Below are 18026 nucleotides of genomic sequence, written 5' to 3' on the forward strand. Positions count from 1 at the left end.
AACGGCCAAGCCACATATTTTGACTAACGTTGACTCCGTTGAGGAATGGCAGCAAATAAAGTCTATAAAAAAAGTTTAGTCAACGCCTCCCGCTTAATACTTTGTCAGATGATAGTTTAGATGCTATTGTAATTTAACAAAATCGTCAGCCGATTGTATCGCTGTGAAAAAACCGTCAGCTGGTCACATGAACATGTAAAAAAGAAAATTCTTTTCAGTCATCGGCGTCATCGCCTCCCGTTTGATACTTTGTCAGATGATAGTTTAGATGCTATTGTTAAAAAAACAAATCGTCAGCCGGTTGTATCGCGGTGGAAAGACAGTTTTATGCGTTTCGATAGCTGCCATTCCTCAACCCACCAACGGAGCGGCAGCTGACGTTCACGAGGGTTCATCATACATAGCCGTTAACGGCTATACGAGTTTTCGTCCGGGAGGCGATGACTGACATAATTTGCGCCTGGCTCGCGGTCTATAAGTAAGTACATTATTTAAGTCTTGATTGGGATTTTCAATTAACGATAATAAACTTTAAATGGTAAAATTATACAAAGCGCTTCCGCTCCGGGTTTCGATTCGTATGTTTTCATAGGGTACTTATAAGGTCACCTTTAATACTCGTAGTCAATAGTCTGTATTGCATATTGCTACAAACAGTTACGTGGACGTTTAAGCAATGGATCATGTGAATTTTACCGTTAATGGGGTACCTCACTCAGGTGAGTTTGATTTGTTTTTCACACCCCCTATTCGAAAAAAGGCTTTCTCTTCCCCGTTAGGAGGGATCAAAATGGCACTTTTCTTCCCTGCTAGGAGGGATCAACGTGGCACTTTTCTGTTCAAGAACACAATTATTTTCTGCGTTCCTCGTTGTCAAAAATTTTGGTTCTCAATCATTCTGGTTCGGCACTGCCTTCAAAAACTAAGTAATTACCCGGATGGTTATTAATTTGCTTATTATTAGGTATTAATTACTTTTTGGCCGAAATTAGCTTTACGACGGGATAGGGACAGGGGTTACAAGGCTACGGGTGGGGTACTTATATAAAAAATATTTTGGGCTTTTCAGTGGGTTAGTTTTTGAAGGCGGTTCCCTTTTTTTTTAAAGAAATGAAATTAAGTTATTTTAGTTTTGTTTTTTAATTTTTTTCTTTTTTTGTCAGGTTTTTTATTCAAAAATGTTAGTATCTTTTATTATTTTTTACCCTTTGGGTACGGAACCCTAAAAACTGATTTGAGCAATCTTGATGGTACCATACGTACAATGTTCCCACACCAACGCAATTGCCCTAAAATTACATAAATTATACATTTTGCATACCTACAGGCCTACATTACACACCAACAAATATGATACCTATTCATGACTAGGATTTACAAATTGTTTATATCATGGGTACTCTTAGACACGAGTGCAAAGTCAATACAAGGCTGAAACTATTTATGAAACGAAGCAGAATTTATCTATTACCTACATTATTGCCGTATTTTGTATCATTACAAGCCGATCACCTTACTACGACAATCCTAACGTTTGAAATTGATTATGTAGTCAGCTTACCAGTTGGCGTCACTAGGTAATCTAGGCACCTACCGTCTATACATATATCGACACCGACAACTATCGTGAGCTTTACATAACAGTCAATTTCGAAAAAAATATCAGACTAAACAACTTATTTTGCATAGGACCAAATAGAGGGAAAGAGGTTGGCCTTTGCCTAGCAGTGGGTCTTATAGACTACCTAATAAAATAAAAAAACCGGCCAAGTGCGAGTCGGACTCGCTCACCGAGGGTTCCGTACTTTTTATTATTTGTTGTTATACGGCAACAGAAATATCTGTGAAAATTTCAACTGTCTAGCTATCACGGTTCATGAGATACAGCCTGCTTACAGACAGACGGACAGCGGAGTCTGAGTAATAGGGTCCCGTTTTTACCCTTTGGAACCCTAAAAACACTTGCATTCCCAGTGGGGCGCGAGACAAGTTCGGACCTGTCCCTGCTGGAGTACTTGCGCGTGCGCTGCGAGCTGCGCGGCACCAAGTACATGTGCCGCGAGGGCGGCTGCGGCGCATGCGTCGTCGCTGCTACCAGACCTGGCGAGAAGCAAGGAGCTGTCAACTCTGTAAGTACAGTCGCCATCAGATATATCGGAGCGGCCAAGGTGGTCACAATATCTGAACACGCACTCTAACGCCTTGACAATAGAGGCGTGTTCAGATATTTGTGAGCGCCTCGGCCGCTCCGATATATCTGATGGCGACTGTACCATTATTGCTGAAACTCACAAACTATTATATATTATTATATTACGATTCTATTTTTATTGTGTAGTTTGATATCCACAAACCAATAAAAAAAAGTGCTGCCTAAAAATCCTCAGACATTTATAAGATTTACCATATCATGCACGACCAGGTTTTTTCGTGTCCATACTTTATATCAAAAATAAAACTTGCCTATAGTTTTTCATTTTACCCGCAGTGCCTAGTATCAGTGACGTCATGCCAAGACTGGGACATAACGACGATAGAGGGCGTTGGTAACCGTCTGAAGGGCTACCATCCCATACAGAAGACCCTCGCCAAGCTTAACGGCACGCAGTGCGGGTACTGCTCGCCTGGATGGGTCATGGCTATGTACAGGTAATCACCAACAATATTGTTACGCCAAGTCGAATATCGCAAACCAGCTAATAGTTGCCAACGTCATGGGGTAGATAATGGCGCTGGTAGTCACGTTTGAGTTAAATAACCCTTCTCGGTTATTGTGCTGAAGACAAGAGAGTAGACGCCCGAAAAGGGGGTTGTGCGGGAACAAATGTATGGGGAGAGTGATATTGGCTTTTGGATCTATTCAAGGAACTGTTATGGTGTTATTAGAATAATCAAGAATAATGATGTGTCTCTTGTAGATTGTGACCAACGTAGGTATATCAGTATTCAGAGATTTCAGAGTGAACAGTGATCGGAGGGCTAAAGTTAATATTTTAGTAATACATATTTTAATTTTTAAGTTTGTATTTTAATTTTAATAGATCTTTATGTTTCAAAGCTTTTATGAGCCATGTTGCTTGAATTAAATGAATACAATACAATACAATAAAGACTGTTTCCCTGTATTTCATAGTCTCGTTTATCAGCTGAGTCAATTGACTAATGAAATTGCATAGACAGTTTACACAGACACGCAGGTTATTATTGACACAAGTGAATTATATTTAAATTCATATTCATTGGAATGAAAATAATAATTTATAATTTAATGAATTAATTTAAGCTTTCTTCATGGTCTAATAGGGGATATTACTGCAATGTTCTGCCACCAGAGTGCAGCACTAGCCTTTTTAGTAAACCATAGAGTAATACTTATACATACTGTACATACCTTAAACAGGTTTTTGACAAGTTTTCATAGACATTGATGCATCAAGGCGGTTTGTTTATAGAGGACATACCGGGAAACGCGAATCCGAATTTTCGCTATCTGCCTTTTTATCGCTCGAATATTACTCAGATGTTAGATAACGAAATTTAGATTTTCTTGTTTCGCGATAGACCCTCAAATTGTGGTAGTGGCGCCCCCTTCGCAGAGTTTCGCGTAATATTCCCTATTTGATTATACACGGTGTAACATGAGGAAACTGAATAATTTTAACGGCGTATTCCTGATCATATTTAAATACTAAAATGTCCTATAAACTTTTCTGTAATTCGCCTAGTTTTAGAATTAATACCAATAAAAAAAAACAAGTTTTATTAGCGTAGTCTAAGTATCCTTATTGACAGATGTCAAAAAGTGACAAGCAACACTTTCTAAAAAACGGAAAAAAAAGTAAAAGTCCGTTTTAAGTGATAAGTTTACCAATAATATTTACTTTTTATGTACAAATACATTTAAAAAAACAAAAAAAAATTTTTTTGCGAATTTCACCTAAACTTATTAAATTTTTTCCTTCTTTTGGCCTCAGAAAAGCGTGGTTAAAATCTTTCGGTTCCCTCGTGAACACCTTGTATGTCGTCACATATCGTTATCGTCAGATGTTGATCATCATCAACATTAGAAATACCTAGGTTCTGGTTCTGACGCTTTTAGTTGGAAATTTGGAATTGGATAAATAATATTGTTCTTCCTTTGTTTAGATTTTTGTAAAAAATATTATTCATTCCAATCACTATATTGCCACTAAAACAGCTATTTATGCAACAAGTGCGGAAATCATCTTTACGCACGTGTATCATACAATGTTTTACTATGCATTGTGCGAGTAAATAAAAAAACATATCATGGCAAATAAGTTTAATTATTAAAAAATTGAAAACAAAAAGCACTAGTGCGGAAAAGTGCTCTTTTCCGCACTAGTGCGAGAAAGTAGTACCATATGGTACATATGTACTGAAAAAATAATTGAAAACAAAAAGCACTAGTATCAAGAGCGCATGATATGGCTCCGTAGGAAACGCACTTTTCGAGCACATGCATTGTAAAGTTTTTTTTTCTCGTGTTATGAATACGGTTATTTTGTTCCTGAGTCATGGGTGTTTTCTATGTATTTAAGTACCCACATGACAAATCTTATTGAGCTTACCGTAAGACAGTCAGTTTGTGCTATGTCCTATAATATTTATTTATTTTATAGCTTTTGCCCGCGACTTCGTCTGCGTGGAATTAGTAATTTGAGTAGTATATTTTTTATCCAACCTGTTTTTTATTGATTTCCCATACATACTTCTTTATTTGAGAGACAACTATAACGTGTAGTATGCGTGTAGTTAATGACAATCATTCAAATTGAGCATGTGCTTACATCAATTATTTAATCCATATACTTCTTAAAATTTTCATAATAAAAGTCTTAGAAAATTTTACCCAAATTGTAAGCATTCGTAAAATTTACAGAAAAGGCCGGTTTTCACGAACGATTTTGACCCTCACGGCTCACATAAAATGAATGTGATTTCAAATTTCAATATACTTATGTTTAATAATTGAAAGATAAGTCAGGTAAAAGAAGGAGCCGCAGTCTTGTAAATATTGTTATCAGGACACATTTTGCTCATCATCTTGTCTGTATCAACAGCCTCCTGCAAAGTAATAAGGATCTTACCATGTTGGAGATAGAAAAGTCATTCGGAAGCAACATTTGCCGATGCACTGGTTACCGACCTATTCTGGAGGCCTTCAAAAAATTTGCTAGCGACGCGCCAAAACCAGATAATACTATGTTAGACATAGAAGACCTCAATATTTGCAAAAAAAGTGGAAAGACTTGCCGCAAAAGCAATTGCAGTGAAAGCGAATGGTGCTTAGTGGAAGGCTACCATGCTAAAGAACCTCAAAAAATTGAGATAGATCTAAAAGATGGAAGGTCTTTTTCTAAAGTATATCGTATTGATGATATTTTTGAAGTATTGAAGCAGAAAGGAGATGATGATTACATGCTAGTAGCAGGAAACACAGCCAAAGGTATCGTTTTAGATGTTTAGGATGTTAGTAAAAAATAGCAAAATTAAATACATATATTTTATACAAATTAAAAACTGTAATAGATGTCATATATTAAAGAAAAACCACTGGAGGGCTTCTTCACTTTTTCTTTAATATATGACATCTATTACAGTTTTTAATTTATGTATAGTAGTAGTGTGACTACTTAAAAAAACACAAATCAAAATAATTAATAGAATAATTTGATTTGATCCCAAACTTGTACATATATTTTAATAAAAAACGTTTTTAGGAGCTTTCCCTATGCCGAAATGTCCCCGTGTTCTCATCGACATATGCTGCGTCGATGAACTAAAAGGATACCATCTCGACCAGAACTTGGTCCTCGGTGCAGGTTGTACACTTAATGACACCATTGAAATATTCAAAAAAATCGCCGCCACTGAAGATAATTTCTGGTATCTTCAGAAGTTACAAGAACATTTGCAGTTGGTAGCTCATATTCCTGTCAGAAATGTAAGTGTCCAATTTATAATCATTTAGATTCTGATTATAATAATATCAGTAATATCTGAAATATGTTTTTAGCTGGGATCAGTAGCTGGAAACTTGATGATTAAACACAAGCACAATGAGTTTCAGTCAGATGTATTTCTTCTACTTGAGACCGCTGGTGCATACATGACTATTTGTAAGTTGTTAACGAAATTTTAAATCTAAAACACCTAGTCATCTTTGATATCTTTAAATTGTAAGTATGCACTATTTATATTTCAGTGGATTCAAATAAACAAGAAAAGAGAGTAACCATAAGAGAGTTCCTTAAAGTGGATATGCGGAGTAAGGTCATTTTAAACATTTTACTTCCTCCTTTGGGTCAGGACTACCAATTTGAATCATTCAAGGTAACTATATAAGTAACACTAGAATCGAGTAAAGAACTAGATTATCTTCTTTAAGAAAGGCACTATGACTTTTTGAGAAAAAGATACTTGTTGTATAAAAGTTACCGAAGTTACTGGTCATTGTGTGACCATAAATATTGCTACAGATTTTTTAATGGTTAGCTTACACAGCTTAGATAAAGAGTGTTAATTCAATGAATGAATGAATGTTAGTCAGTTTCTTAAACATTTTATTTTAAAAAGATTCGACATACATATAACACTTTTACAACTTTTCAGGTAATGCCACGTGCTCAATCTGCACACGCGATCGTCAACGCCGCCTTCCTATACAGACTAGATTCCTCCAGCACAGTAAAAGAAGCTAGAATAGTGTTTGGAGCCCTAAACCCAAACTTCGTGCACGCTTCCAAGACAGAGAATTTTTTGAGAGGGAAGAAACTGTTTACGAACAAAACATTGCAGGACGCTATCGAGGTTTTAAAGGAAGAGTTATTGGTGGAAGAAAATCCTCCAGAACCGTCGGCGAAGTATAGAAAGAAACTTGCCATCAATTTGTTTTATAAAGTAAGTATTCCATTACTGTTTTTAATCATCATGAATACTTTGAGGTGACTTTTGGATTTCAAGTTAAATTGCTCCTGAATTAGTTTAAATCTCATCCCATTGAAAGAGGTAATCGGAACTACGAAACACTGCTTGGGGTAATTCTATGGAGCTAAAATTGGTCCAAGTGGCATTTGTACATTTCGTGCCCTACGATTTGATCTTAGATTATGATTATAGCAAGTACGAAGGAGGATTAAAGGAAGGGGGAGTATTGAAATAGCAAAATATCTAAATTACTCAATCACATGTCTCTTATATTATCTTCATGTATTTCTATTACAGGGTCTCCTTGCTCTTTGTCCCGATGACGATGTAGATTCGCAATTTGCGTCCGGTGGAATCGTCCTGAGCCGCAAGCGTCCTGTCTCGAAAGCAAAACAGGATTACACCACCAATCCTCTGATCTACCCGCTTAACAAGCCTGTGGAAAAAGTTGAAGCGTTGGTGAGTCCATTAATGTAATTACATGGTAATTACTAATACCAACAAATACTCTCCTTCCTCACTGACCGCGCTACCTCACGGACCGGTAGACTTTGACTCTTTCCAGTAAGGTTTGAGAATGGTCAGTTAACTGTTCCAATGATGGTACTCCTACAGTTACAGTTATAGATAAATTGCCCTTTACAAATAATATTCTGTGCAAAAAATTGTTGTGACCATTTGTGCCATAATTTATTTTTATTTATTTATTTAAATTTTATTGCACAAGCAAAGAAAAATGTACAAATGGCGGACTTAATGTCAAAAGGCATTCTCTACCAGTTAACCATAAGGTTAAACAGAGACATAAATGTTGGTGCAGGATAGATTCATAAATTATAACGAGAAATAGAACCAAAACAAAGTCAAATATTATGTATATATAAACAAACTAACAAAATTATGATTAAATACTAATACTTATATGATATACAAAAGATAAACTAATACATATTAGTACATACAAGATGGAGAACATTATTTAAATTCTTCTGACAGAAGATGCTTGCGGAGTAGACGCTTAAAAACAAGTTTGCTTGGGGCTTGTCGAATCGAGAGAGGGAGGGAATTCCAGAGACGGATTGCCTCAACGGCGAAAGAGTTGGACATAATGTTTCTTTTATGAACATATATTTCCATTAGGTATTCTGGCTGTAGGTAGTCTAGATATACTGTTTAAATTAGGGCGGCCCCACCTTCCCAAGTGTTAAGGCATATACAATCTTATACGGCAGGACCTTTAAGTAAACCATGTAAATAAGTAAACCGTGCCTACTCGTACCTTCTAGTCCCATATATTGTGAAACCATCGACAGGAGATGAATGTAATTTAGTAAAAAAATACTGTTTAAATCGTCGTGAACTCGTGATGTAGTGTAACGTATTATAGTATATTATATAGTATTAAGTGGAAGCACTGGTGGCCTAGCGGTAAGAGCATGCGACTTTCAATCTGGAGGTCGCGGGTTCAAACCCCGGCTCGTACCAATGAGTTTTTCGGAACTTATGTACGAAATATCATTTGATATTTACCAGTCGCTTTTCGGTGAAGTAAAACATCGTGAGGAAACCGCACTAATCCTAACAAGGCCTAGTTCCGCCCCTGGGCTGAAAGGTCAGATGGCAGTCGCTTTCGTAAAAACTGCCTACGTCAATTCTTAGGATTAGTTGTCAAGCGGACCCCAGGCTCCCATGAGCCGTGGCATAATGCCGGGATAACGCGAGGAAGAAGAAGAAGATATAGTATTAAGTGCATGAATTGTGTGTAGATCCAATGCGCAGGCGAGGCCCCATACTCCGAGGACCTGCCGACCTGTCCACACGAGGTGTTCGGCGCCTTCGTCCTCGCTACCGTGCCGAAAGGAGACATCGACAAAATTGATCCTAGTGAGGCACTTGTAAGTACATTTTTTAACATTTCCCACAGATCATAATACATATATCTTCTAGGGGATATACACTTCGACAATTCAGATCTTTTATGTACAGTAGCAAAACTATTAGCTTAGTACGTTTGCATACAGATGGCAATGTACTATATGGACTGTACCTTCCCACCTATTGCTTTGCAACAGCTTGCTATTTTTGAGTCATGGGTACTATAAATGTATGTATTTAAGTATATGTATAATACATAATTACATAATATTTAAATACAGTTGTCTAACAAGTATTTTAATCTTCCAAACTACATAGATGCCATTGAAATATGAGATATAATACTACATATTCAAGACTGATTTTTCTGATTAAAAAAGTCTCTAGATAAAAATGATGTAGTTTTTGAATAAAAGCTCAGATAAACGCTTCGATTATATAATTTCATCATGTAACGGGCACCCGGATAACTACACTTGAAACTGGGAAGATCGTGATTGACATTTGACATAATTGATTGTATTTGATTTATCTTACAGAAACACCCAGACGTTATCGCGTTTTACTCTGCTGATGACATCCCTGGAGTAAACGGTTTCACACCCGGCCTATTCCCAGAAATCGAATATCTGTATCTAACGAAAGAAGAGCTTTTCTGCTCCGGATCCGTTAAGTACCACGGCCATGTCATAGGAGTTGTCGTTGCTGAGACTAGATCCATTGCAGAATACGCTACTAAATTAGTGCACGTTACATATAAAAATGTGACGAAACCTGTTCTGGATGTAAGGGAAGCTATCAAGTTCCCTGACAGAAAGAAAAAAGCTGGTGAGCAGGACGGAACGAGTGCTGGTGGGAATCTCTTTAAACTTATTAAAGGACAGCAAGCAATTTTTGCACAGCAGCACTTTTGTATAGAGACGTTGGTGAGCGTAGCCAAACCGACGGAAGAAGGTCTGGAGGTGCACTGTACTACGCAGCACATGGATCTTGTGCAGATGATGATATCTCGAGCTCTTAAAATGCCGGAGAATAAGTAAGGATTAAGCAAAACACCGAAATTGATTTACGTTTTTTAAAGTAGCATCAAAGTCATATTTACACTCGTTAAGAAACCTGACGGCCTAGCCCAAGATGACAATCGTTTGCAGAAAACGAAACGAAACGCTACAATTTCCATGCATTTTTTAGGTTTAACTTAGCGTTTCGTTTAGTTTTCTGCGAACAATTTATTCTATTGGCTATAGGCCCACTGATATGTTTTTTTTTAACCAAATTATTTGTAAACCACGCTCTGGCTGGTCGAACGTAGCGAAAATATCTGATGAAAAAATATGTATGCACTATAAAACATATGTACATCGACATGGACATAAAAAAAAAAAAATTAAACTGTTTATTTTTATAAAAAATCACATGTAATATTTAACTTAACTACTATCTTAAATTAAAAAGATATATGCACATAGTGGGTTGGTGTGATCAGCCCAGGAAAGCGCCCCGTTGGCTTGCCATTATGATTTTTACGACAGAAGCTTAATTATTTTAATTGTAAATTCCAAGGATAGACGTAATCGTGCGCCGCCTGGGAGGAGCGTACGGTCTGAAGATCTCCCGCAGCTCGCAGGTGGCGGTGGCGAGCGCGCTGGTGGCGCACAAGCTGAACCGACCCTGCCGCATCATACTTCCGTTCACCACCCTCGCCAAGGCCGTGGGCAAGCGGCTGCCTTGCTACTCTGAGTATGAGGTAACCTCATTGAGATAAGACGTTTTCGAATTTTGTTTTGCGCGATAGGCCTCAGGCTCCCATGAGCCGTGGCAAAATGCTGGGACAACGCGTGGAAGACGATGATGTTCGTTGCTCGGTCAAATGTAACATTAGAATTAGACAATTTTAAACATCATGCAAAACTTCATTTCTTCATTCTTGGAACATGACGTAATTTCTCATAAATACAACTTTATAGGCATCAAACTCTGTATTGAGTTTTGCGGGGCTATGACTATATGAAGGGTACACGGAAAGACCATGTCTAGTCACTGTGACAACAATTTGAGTTATCGCGGTTTGAAAGGAACAATGTAGGTAATTAACCATATTATTTTCGTATATAGCTGTTTTTAAAGTAAGAAAAAAAATTATAGTTGCAACAGCAGTAGTTGTAACTAATAGTTCATTGAGCGATTAAAATCTTATTTTCAAAAAAAAGTGACATGTTCTTTCCGTGTACCCTTCATATTCAGAATACTCTGTGTATTTTATTAAATAAATAAACAAAATAATCTGCATCCTCATGTATGGCTGTTTCTTCTTCTTCTTCACCTAATATTTTGTGTTTGTAATGATAATTTGCCTCTCTATCAAATGTAATCCTAATAACAGTGTTGTAAAATGTTGTAACAAGTGTTCTAGCATATCTAATGTTTGTAACATAATAGATAGCACTATAACCGAAGACAATATTAGATAGCACTATATTTAAAATGACAATTTCATTAACTTTACTGCTTTCAGATCGCCGTCGATCTTTTCGGCAAGATCCAACTATGCAAAGAATTCCTATACATGGGCAATGGGTATATCATCGATGAGCCACTCTTCATACCCGTGTTAGATGTGTACAACAACTGTTACGATAAGCTGCGCTGGACCTTCCTGGTGTTCAGCGTCACAACCGACACGGCCTGCAACACTTGGTGCCGGTCACCAGGTCTGTTACAACATCATAACTGACATTTCACTATGCTAATTGGGTGAATAAACTTTTTCTTGTCACTCATTGCCATGGTCACGTTCACCGGAGTCACTTTTAAAACTCGGGTTGTATGGTTTTTAAATTAACAAAACATGTTGTAGTTACTTATAAACCCTTTCCAAAATGGGCCATCTACTTAGCATGTTAGAAGCAAGGTTCGGAAACCGGTTAAATTTCCAACCCGTTATTATACTTGGCACAAAACTTTTTAATTTCGGTTTCGCTCGAAAAACCGTCATTTTAAGACCGGTGTTTAGAAGAACATTCCCATAAAGTTCTTGTCAGATTAACCGGCTTAGAACAATAAAAACCGGTTTCTTCCTATGTCGGTGTCTATATTTACGTGGAGCACCACCAGGCCGACCGGGCGTCTCATCGCTCGTCGAATAAACCGGTTTATTTAGGTTACAGTAAAGTTCTTAAAACGTTCACGTTCTTATAAATGTTCGGAGAAGAACCGAAATAAACCGGTAAATAGCAGTATTTTATAAACCGGCTCCGAGCCTTGGTTAGAAGAACGTGATACAACCAGTTTTAACTAATATTGTTCCCTGGCTGATGAGATAGGATAACAACAAGAAATAATTGATCGACCCAATTGTTGGGGCATTAAACCACCGTGCTGACCGGATATCGACTCACTGAATGGATAACTGACTGACATACATATCTGTACATACGGCAGTCTAAATTTAAAACCGACACTATGAAAAAATTGACCAGGGTATGACAGAAGAATAATTCATACAAATGAAGAGATCGTATACTTATTTAGGTTCAGTTCAGAATCTGTAAAGAAAGCTGCAAAATTCACAACAATTAGCTTATCCGCTAATCCGGAATTCGCTCTTCCTTTTTTTTACATTACAGGGACTTTGGAAGCTATTGCTGCGTGCGAATTCATCTTGGAACGCGTAGCGTATGAGATGTCACTCGATCCGCTAGCAGTGAGGCTAGTGAACCTGAATCTTACCGATATCGAGCTCGTTGAGATGACGCAAAAATTAAAACACGACGCTGACTACGACATCAGACGTGCCGCCGTCGACAAGTTTAATAAAGAGAACAGGTGGAAGAAGAAGGGCTTAAGATGGTCACTACTTAAGTGGGAGCCCTTCTATGGCCAGTATTTTGATGTTACCATGTCAGTTTATAACGACGATGGCTCTGTCTCTATAACCCACGGCGGAATCGAGATGGGACAAGGCCTTAACACTAAAGCTGTTCAAATCGCTTCACATTTCCTCGGTATCCCGATGGACAAAATTCAAATTAAGGCAAATCATACCCATATGACTCCAAACAGTCTTGTATCTGGTGCAAGTTTGACTTCGATTAATGTTGGGATAGGTGTTCAAAGATGCTGTGAGATATTATTAGCACGGTTGGCTCCACTTAAAGTTGGTCTATTGAACCCCGCTTGGGATTTGTTGGTTAAGTTGGCGTACAAGGTCAGTATTGACCTTCAAGCACACGCCTTTGTGTCGCTTTTGGACACGCAGAAGTATGAAGTTCATGGAGTGACGCTGGCTGAAGTGGAAGTGGACATTCTGACAGGAGAGTGGGAGCTTCTGAGGGTTGATCTTCTGGAAGATGTGGGCATGAGCATTAGCCCAAGCATTGACGTTGGCCAAGTAAGAATTCATTTTTGGTTAAGGAATAAAACATGTTTTTCTCAATATCTCTGTCAAAATTACAAATGTTAAATTTTACGAGTGTCCAAAAAGTTAGAAAATCCTAGAAAGTTTTTATAAATAAGTATTTACAAAAAAATTACAAACTTCGCACTTCTAGAAACTATAGGAGGGCATTGAAAATGAATATTTATAGTTTTAGGTCAGCCCACAGCCCTCTGCTCGTCCATTGAAATCGGAGTTCCATTTTTTTCAATTTTATTTTTAAATTGATACGATCGCACAACTAGACCTAAAATCGTTGCAGTTACAGTAAACTGTGATTGATAATATGTTAGTGTACATGTTTATCTGGTAACGCATTGCGCACATGGTGACCGCACGTGTACCTACAACCCTTAGCTAAAGCAGGATTGGCGGGATCTTGCTCAGCACAGGAAGAATTGCACAAACAGGCTAAAAAACAGTTATTACCTTATATAAAAAAAACTAATGTATATACAGGGAAAAGAAAAATAAACTGCTAACCAAATGAAAATTTGTTGAGCAAATTTTGTCGTTTTTATCCACAATTTTCGATTTTTAAAAATTTGGTATGATACGATGATCCGCGAGCTCTTGCATCTTTTGATATTACTGCCTTTCGTCTATTTTTATAACTTTCTGAAATAATAGCCGAATAACACTCCCCCACGAAAATGATCCGATAAACATTTTTAATGTTGAAATAAAGGTATCCATTTTGGTAAAGGCCACCAATGCAACCTTAAGTGGCAGTGGGCGAGGCACATTGCTCGCAGAACTGATGGCCGGTGGGGCCGGAAGGTTCTGGAGTAGCGTCCGCGTACCGGAAGACGAACTGCCGGTAGGCCTCCAACGAGATGGAGCGACGACCTGGTGAAGGTCGTGGGAATTCGGTGGATGCGAGCGGCACAGGATCGGTCGGAGTGGCGAGCCTTGGAGGAATCCTTAATGATTGGACTTAATTTATGACAGGTTGAAGGAGCCTTCATCATGGGTCTGGGGTACTGGACGACAGAGCACATGGTGTATGACGAGGACACGGGCGAGGTGCTCACGGACCGCCCCTGGAACTACTACGTGCCGCAGGCCAGGGATATCCCGCAGGACTTTCGGGTTTATTTTAAAGACAAGTCTTATTCGGAAGTTCGGACGCTCGGCGCTAAGTGTAAGTTTTACTTTTAATAATCGTGAGTAGCAATGCAGATAGAAATGAAAAATTAACCTCGACACGACACGACATATAATCTAAACTATTCAAAGGTTCGAATAAAGGGTCGAATGAATGTAGAGGGATGTATCGGGAGAGGAAAACTGAGGAAAAGGTGGATGGACTGTGTGAGAGATGATATGAAACGAATGCGAGTGAATGATGTGATGACGGGCGAGAGAGAGGTATGGAAGAAAAAGACATGCTGCGCCGACCCCATATGAATGGGATAAGGGCAAGCGAATGATGATGATGATACAAACTAAAGGTGAAGTTTCATACGGGATAGATAATATAAACCTTTAACACGAGGTTATTTTGTATTATTGTGTGCCTTCATGCATTTCCAATGAAGAAGTTCCGCGTCAGAACTTGTAAAATTTTCCTCTACAGTATTGTGGAACGTCTGAGATTGTAATTTTAGTAGTTGTTTTGAGGTTTCTGCAGGTATCTACCAGTTTCAGTAAAATGTTAATCAAGATATTTATGCGCTCATTGAGGATAGATATTAGGCCGTACTATTCACAGAAGGGAACTATGTGGAATCCGACGCTTGTAAAGTAATCGAAAAAAGTGAGTTTTAAGCTGTTGGACTTAGTCGAAGTAAGGCTAAAGGTGTAGACATAAAAAGGATTAATTGGTAGTTAGAACAACGACAACAACAACATTCTTTTCTTTTCTTGATGGACTTGAGGGCGGTGTTGCCCGTAGCCAATGTCACGTCAAAGGGTAGGAACAAAATAAATGCTCTTAGAGCACGACGCTGTTCGGTGGTTGTTGTAGTTTTCTCGTAAAACCGATAGCTGGATTTTACGAGAAGCACGTGGACTCCAAAATGGTGGTTAAACACGCTTTGATATTAATTCTCCATTCACTGCACACTACCACATTAGATTATTGTATAATAAAGCTATCGATATTACACTTTAAACAATATTAATGAGCAAAAAACAAAGGAATTAATCACGAGGCTACTATCAAGATGGCGTTCGAACCGGAAGTCCAACAACAACATTGAGAGTTGACATCTGTGTAGGTATAATAAAGCCAAGCCGAGCAAAACAAAGAGGCACGGCCGTACCCTCCTTTTCTGGATTATTCTTTCAGCGATCGGCGAACCTCCAATCTGCATGTCTGTGGTGGTGCCGCTGGCTCTGCGCGAAGCTATCGCCTCTGCCCGACGTGATGCTGGGAAAGCGCTAAACAAGTGGTTCCAGATAGGTAATACCATCACCTATAGTTTTATCTGACAATAGTTAGTTCCATTGCTAAGATATGGTCCAACGATAAACAAGTGATGCTGTTACTACAGAAGCTAAAGAGATGTCCGTCCTTACTTTTTTTCTGTCTTCCCGTGTCATTTATAAAAGCTTGCGTGTGTCTTGACGCTTTTGCCATCACATTGCTTTTTTTTCTTCTAGATGGCCCGTACACCAGAGAAGCTATACACATGCACACGGAAACAGACTACTCCGATTTTAAGTTTAAAAAGAAAGTCAACCCTTTCCCATTTTAACTGTATGAATTTAGGATATGTACCGTAAGATTTGTATGTTGTTTTAAATAAGTACCTGAATATGATGGGCTCGCTTGTAATATTTTATTTTTGTGTTTTAAGATTTTTATACAAAGCGAATGAAGAATAAACTTAAAATTATATAAATATATATTTAGTTTAAAAAACCTGCGCACCGTCAATCCAACTTAAAAAGACTATCCATCATCATCTTCCTCGCGTTGTCCCGGCATTTTGCCACGGCTCATGGGAACCTGGGGTCCGCTTGGCAACTAATCCCGAGAATTGGCGTAGGCACTAGTTTTTACGAAAGCGACTGCCATCTGACCTTCCAAACCAGAGGGGAAACTAGGCCTTGTTGGGATTAGTCCGGTTTCCTCACGATGTTTTCCTTCACCGAAAAGCGACTGGTAAATATCAAATGATATTTCGTACATAAGTTCCGAAAAACTCATTGGTACGAGCCAGGGTTTAAACCTGCGACCTTCGGATTGCAAGTCCCACGGTCTTACCGCTAGGCCACCAGCGCTTCTTTAAAAAGACTATCCGATATAAGAAATTCTATTTATATACATATAGTTACAGTTTACTTAGTTCATAAAAATCCACTAAAATATACTTTACAGTACATATGGTGCTACTTTCTCGCACTAGTGCGTAAAAGAGCACTTTTCGTGCATATGTCGAAAGTTTAAAGGGCCACATTATGTACTGTAAAACGTTGTACGATACTCGTGCGAATAGGTAATTCGCAACTCGTGTCGATTTAAAACACTCCCTGCGGTCGTGTTTTAATTTATCGCCACTCGTTTCGAATTTCCTCTTTTCCGCACTTGTATCGTAAATAACTATTACAGTACATATGGTGCTACTTTCTCGCACTAGTGCGTAAAGAGTACTTTTCGTGCATATGTCGAAAGTTTAAAACGCCATATGTACCGTAAAACGTTGAACGATACACGTGCGAAAAGGTAATTCACAACTCGTGTCGATTTAAGACACTCCCTGCAGTCCCTGCGGTCGTGTTTTAATTTATCGCCACTCGTTTCGAATTTCCTCTTTTCCGCACTTGTATATTGATAACACTAGTTGCATGGGTCTTCAGATTCATTTTTACGCATCCAGAACCTATACACACGCACATTTACCTAAATTTAATAAACATGCACACACACACACACACACCACCTCATTGTACCTTACATATAAAGTAAAAGGCTTAGGTACTCACATCCCCTCGATTATTAAAACTTTATTAAAATTGTAGTCCACCTCATTGTACCTTACATATAAAGTAAAAGGCTTAGGTACTCTATTAAGAACAGATTTTTGGTAAAATTAGCTTTATATATTTAATTTCTTTCTATTTTTAGTTATGTAAGAAACATTAGTTTTAAAATAATAAATAAAATAAAAATAAAATATCTTTATTTCAGAACATTCAAGATTCCATACAATATTGTTAGTACCATCGTTATAGCTATGTGTTAGTAAATACATTAAAAATAAAAACAAAACTCAACAATAAAATCAAAATCCAATAAATTTAAATAATGAATACGATAATAACAATTAATATGTCAGATTCAGAATAATATAGACTAGAATAATAATTAGAATGTCAAAAATTTACCATTTTTTTTTCTTAATTTAAATTCATATGAATAATGATTTCATTTTTTTTTTTTTTTTTTTTTTTTTTTTTACTTTATTTAGAACACAAACAGTCACATATACAAATGGGTTTGAAGTACAAATGTACTTAACATACTTAAGAAAACAGACCTGGAGGTTCATTAGTAAGTACATAATGTTAACATACACACTAAACAGCAAAGATAAAAAGGAGATAAAAGAAAAACAAAAGAAAAACATGAGCCTACGGTTGTCCTACCGGAAAGCCGGAAAGTTACATTTATACATTTACTTATTTATATTTATACTTGACATATTAAAACAACTTATGTCTAAGTTTCATTCTAAGACTAGACAGGGAAGTGTGAAAAGGATCAATGTCATGTAGGTGCTTATTATAATAATTTGGGACTCGTCTGAAAAATGTG

General features: G+C 37.7%; 1 protein-coding gene across 1 annotated transcript; it reads left to right on the forward strand.

Annotated features, from left to right (window-relative positions):
• The first annotated feature begins 676 nt into the window (after window positions 1-676).
• LOC134747624 (xanthine dehydrogenase/oxidase-like) lies at window positions 677-15981 on the forward strand. The gene is made up of 17 exons (XM_063682223.1): window positions 677-719; window positions 1975-2129; window positions 2489-2649; window positions 5085-5470; window positions 5745-5968; window positions 6041-6143; window positions 6230-6357; window positions 6637-6924; window positions 7249-7410; window positions 8718-8846; window positions 9366-9862; window positions 10390-10573; window positions 11342-11537; window positions 12453-13216; window positions 14213-14405; window positions 15555-15668; window positions 15869-15981. The coding sequence occupies exons 1-17, from the start codon at window positions 677-679 to the stop codon at window positions 15961-15963; spliced, it is 3822 nt and encodes a 1273-aa protein (XP_063538293.1). The 3' UTR covers window positions 15964-15981.
• Window positions 15982-18026: the final 2045 nt, after the last annotated feature.

The sequence above is a fragment of the Cydia strobilella genome, chromosome 15, assembly GCF_947568885.1.
Source record: "Cydia strobilella chromosome 15, ilCydStro3.1, whole genome shotgun sequence".
Classification (NCBI taxonomy): Eukaryota; Metazoa; Arthropoda; class Insecta; order Lepidoptera; family Tortricidae; genus Cydia; species Cydia strobilella.